This window comes from Lepus europaeus, chromosome 9, assembly GCF_033115175.1.
Source record: "Lepus europaeus isolate LE1 chromosome 9, mLepTim1.pri, whole genome shotgun sequence".
NCBI lineage: Eukaryota > Metazoa > Chordata > Mammalia > Lagomorpha > Leporidae > Lepus > Lepus europaeus.
The window spans coordinates 85,299,426-85,314,705 of record NC_084835.1 but is presented as its reverse complement, the minus strand read 5'-3'; the positions used below and the strand labels follow the sequence as shown (position 1 = coordinate 85,314,705).

The window sequence follows — 15,280 nt, the reverse complement described above, 5'->3', positions numbered from 1 at the left end:
GATAAAGCCTCCTCCTGCAATGCCAGCATCCCATATGGATGCCAGTTTGTGTCCCAGCTGCTCCACTTCTGATCTAGTTTCCTGCTAATGGCCTGGGAAGAGCAATGGAAGATGACCTGGTATTTGGGACCCTGCTGGCCCCATGGGGACCAGGCGGAAGCTCCTGGCTCCTGGCTTTGGCCTGGCTTAGTGCTGGGCAAAACAAACAATAAATCTCTCTCTCTCTTTTTTTTAATAGGAAGATTCTGTTAAGAGATTGAAAAGACAAACTACAGACCAGGAAGAAAGTTGAGCAATCCACATATCTGACAAAGGACTCCTATCTAGAATATATGCAACACTCTTAAAGCTCAAGAGTAGAAACATCTGAACAATCCAGTTAGACTATGGACAATAGATATTGAAAAAACAATTGAGTCAAGAGGACTTAAAGAGTGTGAACCAGCATTGTCCAATTTCACTATCAGGATATTGCAAGTCAAAGATGCAATAAATCTTTAGATACATATTAGGCGAGGTCATACAAAAATTAGTGGCTACATCAAGTGCTAACAAGAATGTAGAATAACAGGATCTTTTATACACTGTTGGAGAGAATGTCTTATAAACTAAATGTGGTGTAAGTTAAATGTGATCTAGCAATCAGAGCTCTAAGTTTTCATCAATAAAAATGAAAATCTCAGTTCACACAAAAAGTTGTACATGGCAGCTTGTGACTACAACAGAATAATAGGAAAGAAATGTCAGTGGTGACAAAATGGTTCTGTATTTTGATCGTGGTGCTAGACACACATGTTGTACAATGTTTTTGTGCTAGTTTTGATATTGTATTATAGCTAAGTCATAACCATGAACTCTGGGTGAAGAGTACATAGAACCTCTATTTTTTTTTTTGCAACTTCCTGTGAATCTATAATTATTTCAAAATAAAAGTTTCTTAGAATGTCTATAAATATGTATAAGTGCTGTCAATTTATACACATACAAAATTGCTCAGAAGCTGTATTTCTTAGCTCTCTTTTCAAAGCTAGGATGATAAAGAGAACAATATAGGCTTTATCATCATTATGCAGCATTATTTGAATATACAATACTATACAAATGAACATGATGCCTATTCTAAACTTATCTATTCTCTGATAGACTACTCCTTTTTCAAAGTAAAGACCATTTTTGATTCACTTTTTAAAATTTTAAGTATCTAGAGCCATTCCTCTCAAATCATAGGCATCTTACAAACGTTCATTAGATGAACTTCTCAGGAGAGTCTCTGGTATTGGAGGCTTTGAGAGACTGGCCACAAAAATGAAGTAACAGCTCAGCCTTTGGTGACAATCTTATTGTAAGAGCTTTCATTTTTACTTACTTTAAAAGCCTTGAGGGCCGGCATTGTGGTGCAGTGGGTTAAGCTACCATCTAGGACACTGGATACTCTATCAGAGCACTGCTTGGAGTCCTGGTAGCACTTCCTCTGATGGAGCTCCCTGCTAATGAGCCTGAGGAAGTAGCACAAGATGGCCCAAGTGCTTGGACCCCTGTACCCATGTTGGAGTCCAGATGAGTTTCTGGCTCCTGGCTTCAGCCTGGCCCAGCCCTGACCGTCACAGCCATTTGGGCAGTCAATCAGTGAATCAGCCATTTGGGATGGAAGGTCTTTCTCTCTTTTCCCCACCTCTCACCTGCCTCCATCACTCTGTCTTTCAAATAAATAAAATAAATCATAAAAAATAAGCCTCAAGGTTTCAACAAATAGGACTATCTGACCATGAAGGAAGAAAAAGACTTCTGATGCCAAAAAAAAAAAAAAAAAAAAAAAAAAAAGGAGGTGTACACTGAGGGAATGATGTCAAGATGGAAATTTCAAAGGATTACAATTGTAAAAATATTGGACAGAAACTATAGTGAAAGACAGTTGCCTCCAACTAGTAGAGAATAAGTGAACACTATTGTGTCTATGTGGGACACATGTGCCTGAAAAGAACATGTACAAAGAGGAAACAGCAAGTTTGATGAAGGAAAGAACTGTAAGCATATATAAACTTCCCTATGGCAACTTGTACTTGATTATTTTGTTAAAGATAGAAACATCACATTTTATTGTGTTTTAAATATAATTGTGTATGATTTGTTAATTTTCCTTGAAGAAGACAGTAAACTTTATGGCTCTGCATGCAAAACTATGTAATATCAAAATAGCAATATCACTTTGATACACTGTCCTTGGGGAAAAATTGTTAAGGGAAGAACAGTCTCAATGTGGATAAGTTTGTAAGAATTGGTTATTAAGACAGGTTATGCTTCATGACCAGAAAAGATTGAATTTAGAAGCCTCCCATCATCTGTTATATTATATATTATGGTGGCTAGACATAAATGTGGAATGATGACAGTTAATCACACTTCTTCACATTCTGATTCTACAACCAAAAATCTCAAGCTTTTATTTAATGCCTTAATATTCTCAACAATGACACCAAACAGAAAAGGATGTAAAATCATTTGAAAATATTTTCTTTGGAATACAGCAAAATTACCCTGGACAGCTCAGAAGTAGATATTCTAAGCTAACATCTTGGAAGACATGGTAATCTTTCAAGTCTTCCATAGAAGACAGGGAATACCCTTAGTAGCAGTCATGGATGGTATGCACTTTGAGCAGTGAGAAACCTCTATTGCTCCACGTCTGCTAGAGTAACACTCAAGCCATTTTGCACTGTATTCTCCAAACCACAGGCACGGTTGAAAGAACAAGGGGACTCACCAATTGTAATCGAGTCGAGACTGGTGAAGCTGCTGTTGTTTTAGGAGCAGCTTTGTCTCCTGCTGGGCCAGCAGCTGCTGAAGGCGTTCCTTTTCAACTTCCAGCTCCATTTTCTGAAGCATCAGTTGGTGTCTTCTATCTTCTGAGAGCTGCTTTTTGACATCAGTCTCACTGGGCTGTTGTGCCCCTCTGCCATGCATAAGAGATGTCCAGGAAAGCCCACAATAACTGCATGATTCCTGATGTGTCTTGGAATATTGAGGGGACATGTTTGTAAAATGGCTCTCATGAACACAGTCTGCATTTTCACAAAGTCTCCGATTACAACACTGACTCAATGCAGTACGCTTAAGGTGTGGACATTCCTGCGTCCTCAATTCTTCTGGGGCAGCTTTGTCTGTTAGGGCTGTATCCACTGATTTTCTCCCTGGGGATTCATAATTACATGTTCTGGTCTCTGGTGGTACCCTGTCTAGACTCTCTTTGGGATGATGAAGAATCGGTTTCAAAGAGTTATTCCTAAACTCCATCAGGGATTCTGAAGCTGAGGCCTGGTTTGCAGACTTAGGTCTTTGCTTGGTTTGATAGTAGGCTTGTGGTTTGGCTACACTCAAGTAGGAACCATCTAGTTCCATAGATGAAGACCGGAGAGTGCTTTTCTTATTGGACCTCTGAAAAGAAAAACAGGATCACTTGTTAAATTAGAATACAATGAAACAAGTGTTTCTTTTGGCTTTTCAGAAATCAGTGGTATATGGGAACCAAAACAAAGCCATTTCGTCTTTCTTGAATATTAAATGACAGCATTCACAAAGCTAAAGACGTGCCACAAAACTGCATACATTTTCAAGCAATCTACATTTCAGTAAATCTGTATATAACAATGAGACAAAGTGTTGCTACATGCTGCTTCAGCAAAATCTTTGATGATTTCAGGATTGCAAATGAGGGTTCCATAAAAGCAACTTTGAGAAAAGGCAGAATAATTAAAGGTTAACATCTTAAAGTGTTTACTTTTTTTGTTTCTAATCTTTTTTTTAAACTTTTATTTAATGAATATAAATTTCCAAAGTACAGCTTATGGATTACAATGGCTTCCCCACCCCCATAACTTCCCTCCCACCTGCAACCCTCCCCTTTCCCGCTCCCTCTCCCCTTCCATTCACATCAAGATTCATTTTCATTTCTCTTTATATACAGAAGATCAGTTTAGTATATATTAAGTAAAGATTTCAACAGTTTGCCCCCACATAGCAACACAAAGTGAAAAAATACTGTTGGAGTACTAGTTATAGCATTAAATAACAGTGTACAGCACATTAAAGACAGAGATCCTACATGATATTTTTTAAAAATTAATTAATTTTCTATGCCATTTCCAATTTAACACCAGGTTTTTTTTTTCTCATTTCCAATTATCTTTATATACAGAAGATCGATTCTGTATATACTTAGTAAAGATTTCATCAGTTTGCACCCACAAAGAAACACAAAGTGTAAAAATACTGTTTCAGTACTAGTTATAGCATCACTTCACATTAGACAAAAGTGTTTACTTTTGAAGATTTAATTAAAACACATGAAGCCCCCTTAAGTACTCTGATTACCCATTATAGAGAATGAAATTGGATATAAAACATTTCACCTTATACTGAAAGGTATGTTACTACTAGAAATTTAATAAGTTTTTAACAAATATCTTTATGGGACACAGATAAAACCAACCATTTTCAACCAAATATAATGTTAATCAAGAGTAGCTATTTAAATACAAAACATACTTAATTTCTGTGATTTTTCAGTTAAGTTATTCAAGTGACTATGGTTGGAAAGAATGCTGGCAGAAACAAGGCAGTTGTAAATTACCTCTGACAGGTAATAGCAAGTGAGTTTTTCTAACATTTTAGCCCTAAGCCTGTTCTATCAACGAGAGCAAAACTTAGCCTCTATCAATGATTCTCAAATTTTAGTGTCTATCATAATCATCTGGAAGGCTTGTTAAACATGAAACTCTGACATCATCCTCAGAGTTTCTACCACTCGCTGTCTAGGGCAGAACAGAGAATTTGCATTTCTAACAAGTTCCCAGGTGATGCTGATGTTGCTGATCTGGGACTACATTTTGAAAACCACTGGTCTATATCACGGAACATCTCCATCTGCCTCACTATTGACCTTGGTCTTGAAAGGCTGAATTGTTATAGTTAGCTCTGAGTTTCTTTGATTCAGTACAACATATTAGCAGCTCTTCTTCATGTTTCAGAAACATGGTGTATTCAAATTCCAGCTTGTTATCCAATTGTAAATATTCTTGCTTAATGCAAATGTTTAGTGTGTTACGGATGAGCAGCTTGCTCAGGAAGGTTAACACTTGATTACTGAAATAATAATGAAAGAAATTAATGTGGAAGAAAGAGTCCATACACTACTGGATTTATGGGGAGTGAGGAGAGATACAACTCAGAAAGTGAATCCAGATTCTGGATTTATTGATCAGATTCTAGATTCAATGATCAGATTCTGCCTCAAGGAGATATAAATGGCCCTTCAGTTTAAATATAAATACTTAATTAGCAAGATAGGCTGTCCAAAGATAGATATGTTATCCCTAACAGCTGTTAACTCTTTTGGGCTGTCAGAGAATATCCTTTAATACCAAAGCTGAATGGACAAATCATCTACCTCTGAAGAGAAAATGTTTTCTTTTTTTAAAATTTTATTTATTTATTTGATAGGTAGAATTACAGACAGTGAGAGAGAGAGAGAGAGACAGAGAGAAAGGTCTTCCTTCCATTGGTTCACTCCCCAAATGGCTGCAACAGCCAGAGCTGTGCCGATTCAAAGCCAGGAGCCAGGTGCTTCCTCCTGGTCTCCCATGCAGGTGCAGGGACCCAAGCACTTGGCCCATCCTCCACTGCCCTTGCAGGCCACAGCAGAGAGATGGACTGGAAGAGGAGCAGCCGGGACTAGAACCCAGCGCCCATAGGGGGCACCACAGGCGGAGGATTAGCCTAGTGCGGCACAGCGCCAGCCCCTGAAGAGACACTGTTTTCTAACCTGGACTCAGTCTTAACTGAAAGATGAAGACAAGAGGAAGACATTAAGATACAAAGAATAAGTCAAACATCTGAAGGGTTGCTGACAGCTTCCACTCTCACATTCTGCTTCCCTCAGGTGTTCATTCAAAGACTACTTACACTAACTCTTTACTTCCTTGCCATTTTCTATCTCTATCCAAGCAATCCAGAAAGCCATCTGGGTAATTGCATAATATTAACCAGACAAGCAAAAATCTTTCTTACTCATCTATCTAAGCTCAATTAAATAATCTTTCACTTTTCAAGGATAGTGGTTTATAGGCTGAGATAAGCTTATTTGATCAAGTCTATAAGACAAATATGACTTCTTTAGTAAAAGAATATACAAAAGAATATACTTATATATCATTTTTTAAAAGTTCTATTTATCTGAAAGGTAGTGTCAGAATGACAGAGAGAGAGAGAGAGAGAGAGAGAGAGAGAGATCTCTTGCATCCACTGGTTCATTCCCCCAATACCCAAAACAGCTAGGTCTGGATCAGGAGGAAGCCAGGAGTTCCATCTAGGTCTCCCATGTGGGTGGAAGACACTTAAGTACTTGGGCCATCACCTGGTGTCTTCTCAGGCTTGTTAGGAGGAAGCTGGATCAGGATCAAAGTAGCCAGGACTTGAATGAGGCACTCTTTTATGGGATGTGGGTATTCCAAACAGCAGCTTAACCCACTGTGCCATGATGGCCACCCCCACTGTTTTCTATCGCTGCTATAACAAATTATCACAACCTTTGTGTTTGAAAATAATGCAAGTTTATTATTCTCATCCAGTCCTGGAGGTCAGACATTAGAAATCTGTTTCACTTGATTGAAGTCAAGCTGTTGGCAGGGCTGAGTCATTTTCTTTCTTTCTTTCTTTTCTTTTCTTTTCTTTTTTTTTTTTTTTTTAAGACTTAGTTTTGAGGCCAGTGCTGTGGCACAGCAGGCTGGCTAAGCCTATGCCTGAGGCGCTGTCATCCCATGTGGGCACTGGTCTGTGTCCCAGCTGCTCCTCTTCTAATTCAGCTCTCTGCTTATGGTTTGGGAAACCAGTGGAAGATGGCCCAAGCTCTTGGGCCTCTGCACCTGCTTGGGAGACCTGGAAGAAGCTCATGGCTCCTGGCTTCAGATTGGCCTAGCTCCAGCCATTGCAGTTATTTCGGGAGTGAACCAGTGGATAAAAGACCTTTCTCTCTGTCTCTCTCTCTGTAACTCTACTTCTCAAATAAATAAATAAATAAAATATTTTTATTAAAAAAGCCACCTCTTTCTAAAAAAAAAAAAAAGACATTTTCTTTATTCGAATGCAGAGTTACAGAGAGGGAGAGACAGAGAGAGAGAACTTCCATATGTTGGTTCACTTCCCAAATGGCTGCAACAGCCAGGGCTGGGCCAGACAGAAGTCAAGAGGCAGGAGCCAGGACATTCTTCCAGGTCTTCCACATGGGTGCAGGGGCTCAAGAACTTGAGCCATCTTCTGCTGCTTTCCCAGGTGCATTAGCAGGAAACTGGATTGGAAGAGGAGCATCCAGGACTGGAACCAATGCCCATAAGAGATGTTGGCATTGCAGGCAGTGGCTTTAACCCACTGTGTGGCAATGCTGGCCTCACATCTGAGTCTTTTAGGGGACTTAAAAGTGGGACTCAGTTTCTTTGCTTTTTCAACTTCTATAGACAACACAGATTCCTTGGTTTGTAGCCTTTCTTACACTTTTTAAAAAATTTTATTTTTTAAGGAATACAAACTTTAAAAGTACAACTTTAGGAATATAGTTATTCTTCCCACCATACTTGCCCTCCCACCCACACTCCCATCCCTCCTCCTCCTCCATCCTCCTCCTCCCTTCCAGTCCCATTCTCAATTAAGATTCATTTTCGAATAACTTTGTACACAGAAGACCAACTCTATACTAAGTAAAGATTTCAACAATTTGCACACACCCACCCACCCACACACAAAGCTGTTTGAGAACTAGTTTTACAGTTAACTCTGATAATACAACTCTTTCCTCCACTTTTGAAGTTTTTCACTCCAACTTCAGTTTCCATCATCATATTGCCTTCTCCTTTGACTCCTCCTGTCTCCCTGTCATAATGAATGTTTTGATTATATGGGGCTACTCTGTTAAGCCAGGATAATCTCCTCATCCCAAAATCAATCACATCTGCAGGGTCTCTTAACAAAATCTCTTGGGCCATCTAAGTTGACACCCACAGGTTCTACAGTTCTTCAAATGGTACTCATTGTTAAATAATTCACAACTGTCATGTACCTGGACTATTCCTAAATTTTGAGAGGTAGTGAAATTGAGGTGATATTCACAGGTTCTAAGACTAGGACACAGACATGTATGTACTTTTGTGGCCATTATCTGATCTACTGCAACATTTTAAAAATAAGTGCTAATATGGCAGGTGCCGCCGCTCACTTGGCTAATCTCCGCCTGTGGCGCCGGCACCCCAGGTTCTAGTCCCGGTTTCTCCTCTTCCAGGCCAGCTTTCTGCTGTAACCTGGGAAGGCAGTGGAGGATGGCCCAAGTGCACCTGCATGGGAGACCAGGAGGAAGCACCTGGCTCCTGGCCTTGGATCGGCACAGGTCAGGCCACAGAGCGCCGGCAGCAGCGGCCATTTGGGGTGTGAACCAACGGCAAAAAGCAAAACCTTTCTCTCTGTCTCTCTCTCTCTCACTGTCTAACTCTGCCTGTCAAAAAAAAAAAAAAAAAAAAAGACAAAAAAGTGCTAATTTATAAACAATTTATATAGTTATCAAGAAACACAGAATAGATGAATTTATTGAAATCCCTAGCAGAAGAGGAAAAAATTCCCCAATTTACTTTGCAGTACCAAAAACTGTTAGCTTGATGGGTAAAAAGTGTAAACTAACAGAGATACACAGTAATACCATGTTTCCTATCCTTTAAAAAAAGAGGGCTTTTACAGTGAGTCTTGAGATTTTATTTGAGTTTCTAAAGCAATGCTAAAAGATTTAATTTAAATGAGAAGGAGTCACATGTGGAGAGAAGGCTTGGCCCTCTTCAAAGAAGAGGTGCAATCCTTTATAGTAAGCAGATGACAAATTACAGAAAATGAAATAGTCTTAGGCAAAATTTCCTAATAATCTATCTTATAGAAATTATTGTTATTTTATGCTTAAAGGGAGGCTTAGTCCACATTAATCTCTTCCACTTCTTCTGTAGTACTTCCTTCTGTAGTACTTAGTGTTAACACAAATATTTAACATTTATCATTTGCTACTTAGTAAAGTATCTTTTTATAAAATTACTGTACTTCAAAAATGATAGCTAAAGTTGTAAAAGGTTCAGAAACTCAACTCAGTCATTTTGATGTCATTATATATTCTAATCCATGAGTTAACACACAATGATAGAAAACATGTATGATTACTCTATATTCTCATTTTTGTTCCATAGATCATTTCCATTTGTACATTTTTAGGTTCTACACTTCCTCAAATGGTACTGATTGTTAAATAATTCACAACTGTCAAGTATTTGGAAAATTTTATAAATTTTGAGAGGTAGCGAAGTAGAGTTATTTTGATATATGCTTTATTCAAAGAGAACATTGCTTTGTCAGTTATATGCTGGGTGGCTGTGCCTGTTTGGTATGCAGAATTCTACGATGGTTCCCAGGATTCCCACCCTTCTGGTGTATATATCTTCTAAGATTGTCACCTCTTAAGTGTGGGTAGGACCTGTGAATGTTATATTATATGGCAAAAGACTTTTCAGATGTAACTAAAGTTCCTAATCAGTTGACTTTGAATTAATAAATAGGATGATTATCTTGGGTATACTTGACTTAACCAGGTAAGCCCTTTAAAGGAGGTCTGATCCACCTCCAAGCACTTCACAAGGTCATAGATTCTCCTATTGGACCAGAAGAAATAAGTTGCCATATTGTGAGTGGGCCAGTGGAAGGGGTCATGTGGCAAGGACTTCTGGAGCGGAAGGCAGTATCTGGCAAATAGGTAGTAAGTAAACTGGACAACCATCATACAGACACAAGAAACTAACTTCTGACCTCATCTGTCTGAACTTGGAACAGACCCTTGAGTTCCCGGTAACAATGCAGCTTGACACTTCAATTGCAGCATTGTTAAAACCCTGGGCAGAAGTGGCCCAGAAAAAGCAGTGGAAGACTATCCAAGGGCCTGGGCTCCTGCCACCCATGTAGGAAACCTGGATGAAGCTCGTGGTTTCTGGCTTCAGTGCAGCCCAGCCCTGGCGGTTGCGGCCATCTGGGGAGTGAACCAGTGGAACTACAATCTCTCTCTCTCTGTGTCTCTCCTTCTTTTTCAAACTAATAAATAAATCTTAACAACAACAACAAAACAAAAATAAATTAAAAAAAAACAAAAAGCCCTGAGCAGTCAACTCAACCAAGTTATACCTAGACTCATGATTCACAGAAACTGAGATAACAACCATGTGTTGTTTTAAACTGCTCTGACATGGTGATTTGTTACACATCAATGGAAAACCAATGCAAGACATATTTGACTTGCCTAAGTATTTAAGTTCCTTATCAATAATACAGGGATTAAACACAGCATCTGTCTCAAAACTGAGTGTGCTGATGAGAAAGATGGACAGTTATCAAGGGTGTTAATTTGTAAGGGTCCAATTCACAAAAGCAAAACAGAATGAAAACAACTATATTTACTCAAACTTCTCTCAAGGAGAACGTGTGTGTGTGTGTGTGTGTGTGTGAGAGAGAGAGAGAGAGAGAGAGAGAGATCTCCAAAGGGTATGTTCAATTATAACAGATTATCTCTAACAGTTGTCTGAAGCCAGTAGGTTCAGTTAACTTCCTTTACTTTGCTTAGTTTCAAGTCAGTCTAGATTGAATTACTTGAGATAATAGAGAGTTTCTTCATCATTTTCTTTCATACAAAAGATATCAGCCTTACACCAATGTCCTGCACTGGCTCTTAGGACAATTTTGATGATTAAAAAGCTAAGTCATATAAACTTCTTGGATCATGTCTAATATAAGTTATGATTCAAAAATCGCTTCCTATTATTTTTGCCACTGGCTTCTCTGTTTTGACAGTTTTTGAAGGCAGGGGCTATGTGTATACCTCTGTATGTATAACTTGGGGGATTACCCATAGTACATTCTCAAGAAGCATGAGCTGCTTCTATCAGTTTAGTGGGAAAATTCAAGTTGGTTTTGTGGGATCACAGTGACTAAAGAAAAGGAAATCAGAATCCATGATTAGGCTGAATCATGTGTTACTAAAAAGGAGGAAGAGAGGAGAAATACAGAACTCCCTGTTAGAGTCTGAATATAAGAAATTAAGTTAGTTTATTAGTGGAGTTGAAGACAGAGATATTGCCTCTGGGATTCATGGAAATAACAATGGGCCTGAATGAAACAGATGTGTTTTTCTTTCTAAAGCAACTACATGATTTCCATGTGATATTTACAAATATAACTTCTTAACGATGCCTTATACTACCAAAAAAAAAAAAAGCCTCATACTGCTGCCTCTAGCATTTGGGTTTAAAGTAGATTTTGCAGATAACACTAACTTAGAAACCAACAGTTTTTTTTTTTTCAAAAATTGAGCTATAATTTGCATTAATAATTTTTAATTGAGGCACAATTTATAATAAAATGAAAAGATCTTAAATGGATAGCTTGATGACTTTTTACACTTGGAATTTACCAGCATCCAGATCAACTTATAGTACATTTCCATCACTCCAGAAATTACCTTTTTAATTAATTCCACCTCCTTAAACTCCCAGGGATAGCACCATTCTGATTTCTTTGACAATGTATTTGTTTTGCCTCTGTTTAATTTCATATAAACAGAATCATGGAGTATGCTATTCTTTTTGTGCCTGGCTTCTATAGCTCAACATAATTTTTGAGCTTCTTTGATGGTGTGTATCCAACACTTCATTCTTTTTTTTAAAAATCATTGAATAGTACATCATTGTATGAATATATTACAGTTTGCTCATTTATTCTCTTATTAATGTATATTAGGTTTTCATTTTAAGGCTATTATAAATAAATCTTCTATCAATATTATAGTTTATATGTTGTTAGACATGTATTTATATCCCTTGACTACAGGGTAGGTATTTATTTAACTTTATTGGAAATTAACAATAAGTTTTCCAACAGAGTTAATCTATTTTAAATCTGATCAGCAAAGCATAAGAGTTCCAACTGTTCTACATTCACACTAACACTTGGTAGTGTGTTTTTATTTTCAGGCAATCTTGGGTGTGTCTAGTAAAACCTCATTGTGGTCTTTGCATTTCTTTGACATGTAATGATATTAAACAACTTTTCTTACGTATTTGGTCGTCTGGATATATTTTTTTGTAAAGTTACCTGCTGAAACCAAGACTTTAAAATAATTCAAATTAATTTTTAAAAAGATTTATTCTATGTATATATGAGAGAGTGAGAGTTAGAGTGAGTGAGAGAGAGAGAGAGAAAGAGAGAGATAGAGAGGAAGAGAGAGAGAAGGGCAGAGACAGAGAGATATATCTTCTGTCTGCTGGTCATTCCCCAAATGTCTGCAATGGCCAGTGCTGGACCAGAACAAAGCCAGGAGCCAGGAGCTTGTTATGGGCCTCCCACATGGGTGCAAAGGCCCAAGGTCTTGGGCCACCTTCCACTGCTTTCCCAAGTGCATTAGCAGGGAGCTGGATCGAAAGTACAGCAGCCAGGACTCAAACAGGCACCCACAAAGGATGCCAGCATTGCAGTTGGTAGCTTTACCTACTAGCCCATAACGCTGGCCCCTGAAATTAACTTTTTTAAAAAAAGCTTTTATTTATTGAATGCAAATTTCATAGATACAACTTTAGGAATATAGTTGTTGTTCTCCCTATACCTACCCTACCACCCCCACTCCCATTCCACTTCCTGTTCCCTCTCCCATCCCATTCTTCATTAAGACTAATTTTTAATTTAACTTTATATACAGAAGACCAATTCTATACCAAGTAAATATTTCAGCAGTTTGCACCCACCCACACACACACAATGTATAAAGTACTGTTTGAGAACAAGTTTTGCAGTTCTCATTAAGGACAGAGGTCCTACATGAGGAGTAAGTGCACAGTGACTGCTGTTGTTGATTTAACAATTAACACTCTTATTTATGACATCAGTGATCACTTGGGGCTCTTGCCATGAGCTGCCAAGGCTATGGAAGCCTTTTGAATCCACAAACTGTCAGTATTTGGATAAGGCCATAAGTAAAGTGGAAGTTCTCTCCTCCCTTCAGAGAAAAGTACATCCTTCTTTGAAGGCCCCTTCTTTCCACTGAGGTCTCACTCACAGAGATTCTTCATGTAGGATATTTTTTGTGACAGTGTCTTGGCTTTCCATACCTGAAATGCTCTCATGGGCTTTTCAGCCACATCCAAATGCCTTAAGGGCTAATTCTGAGATCAGAGAGCTACTAAAAGTGATTGTCATTCTATGAGTTTGCTGTGTGGACTGCTTCCCATGTTGGACATTCCCTCCTTTCTGAAGTTAACTTTTAAAGGACTGAAGATGGGAATTGAAAAATGAGAGTCAAGGATGACCTTTATGCAAATTTTTTCTGATGAGAGAACTTGGCTGTAAATTGTCATCTTTACCAACCATTGAATGTTTACCATGCTCCCAGAATAATAATCTTGTCACTTAGGTTATTCTTAACACAGAGCTTACCATGTACTATGCTAAATATTTTCTATGCTAAATCAATATATGATTATTAATAACAATTTGGCAAGAGTTTTTATAACTACAATTTTATAGAGGAGAAATGAGGTTCAATGAAACAACAGAACTTTACAATGTGAAATCAATACTATATGTGAGATATGGGACTATGTCTTCCTCCTAATCCTAGTCTTCCATTATTCAATATTGTTGCTTTTTAAACTTCTTTTATTTGAAATATAAAAAACATAGAAAAGTATATAAGACAAATACGAATAGCTGAGTAAATAGCCATAAGGAAATGTCCATATTAGCCAGTAACCAAGAAATAAAATACTATTTGTATCTAGAAGACCCTTCATGACCCCATGTAACCAGTATCTTCTACTTCTCCTGCCAAAGAGAATAACTTCTTAGCTTTACTCCTTTGATATTTAAAAATAAGTACTAGAGTTTAGTTTTACCTGTTTATTTTTAAAGTATAAATGAAATTATGTGATATATAGTTTTTTGTGTTTTTCTTCTTTCAACCAACATTCCATTTGTGAAGTTAATCAATGCTCTTTTTCCTTTTTTATTTTCTTTGACAGGCAGAGTTAGACAGTGAGACAGAGAGACAGAGAGAAAGGTCTTCCTTCCGTTGGTTCACTCCTCAAATGGCCACTACTGCCAGAGCGCTGAGCTGATCCGAAGCCAGGAGCCAGGTGCTTCCTCCTGGTCTCCTATGCAGGTGCAGGGCCCAAGCACTTGGGCTATCCTCCACTACCTTCCTGGGCCACAGCAGAGAGCTGGACTGGAAGAGGAGAAACTGGGACAGAATCCGGCGCCTCAACCGGGACTAGAACCCGGGGTGCCGGTGCCGCAGGCGTAGGATTGAGCCGCGGCGCCGGCCAATCCATGCTTTTGTAAATAGCTGTAATTTGTTCAGTTTTCACAACTACATAGCAGAGATTAGCAAACTTTCTGTAAAGAGCCAGACATAAATATTTTTGGCTTTGAAGACCATAAGTTCTTTCTCAGTTACTCAGCTCTGCTTTTGTAGTACAAAAGTGAGAGACAATAAATGAACAAGTATAGCTGTGTTTCAGCAAAACCTTATTTATGGAAACTGAAATTTGAATGTCATGTAATTTTCTCATTGTGTGAAATATTCTTTTTACCCCCAATATGGGTTGAGTAGGATTTCTCTCCTTAAAACTCATGAAAGGTGCTTAAGTTCTGATGTCTTAATGGTTGCTGGATTAAGAGTGGAGACTTGCGGCGCCGGCACACCGGGTTCTAGTCCCGGTCGGGGCACCGATCCTGTCCCGGTTGCCCCTCTTCCAGGCCAGCTCTCTGCTGTGGCCAGGGAGTGCAGTGGAGGATGGCCCAAGTGCTTGGGCCCTGCACCCGCATGGGAGACCAGGAGAAGCACCTGGTTCCTGGCTTCAGATCAGCGCGATGCGCCGGCTGCAGCGGCCATTGGAGGGTGAACCAACGGCAAAAGGAAGACCTTTCTCTCTGTCTCTCTCTCACTGTCCACTCTGCCTGTCAAAAAAAAAAAAAAAAAAAGAGTGGAGATTTGATCTAATTGTAGAGTCCCGGAGTGGAGTTTGGTGGGAGGTGTTTAGGTCATTAGGGACTTGCCCTTGGAGGGTGGTTCTCCTGAGGCAGTTGTTTATTTGAGTTCAAGTTCAGCTTAGCTGTTTTTTTTTTCCTCTCTCTCTCCTTCCTGGTTCACCATGTAATGGTACCTCTGTACCCA

At 38.8% G+C, this 15,280-nt stretch overlaps 1 protein-coding gene across 2 annotated transcripts in view; it reads right to left on the bottom strand.

Moving 5' to 3' along the window:
* Positions 1-15,280, bottom strand: part of KIAA1328 (KIAA1328 ortholog) — a 345,762-nt gene that overhangs the window by 119,618 nt on the left and 210,864 nt on the right. For both annotated transcript variants that reach the window (XM_062201575.1, XM_062201577.1), the window contains exon 7: positions 2,762-3,432. In XM_062201575.1, the coding sequence (XP_062057559.1) occupies positions 2,762-3,432 (671 nt within the window). The remainder of the gene's footprint in view (positions 1-2,761; positions 3,433-15,280) is intronic.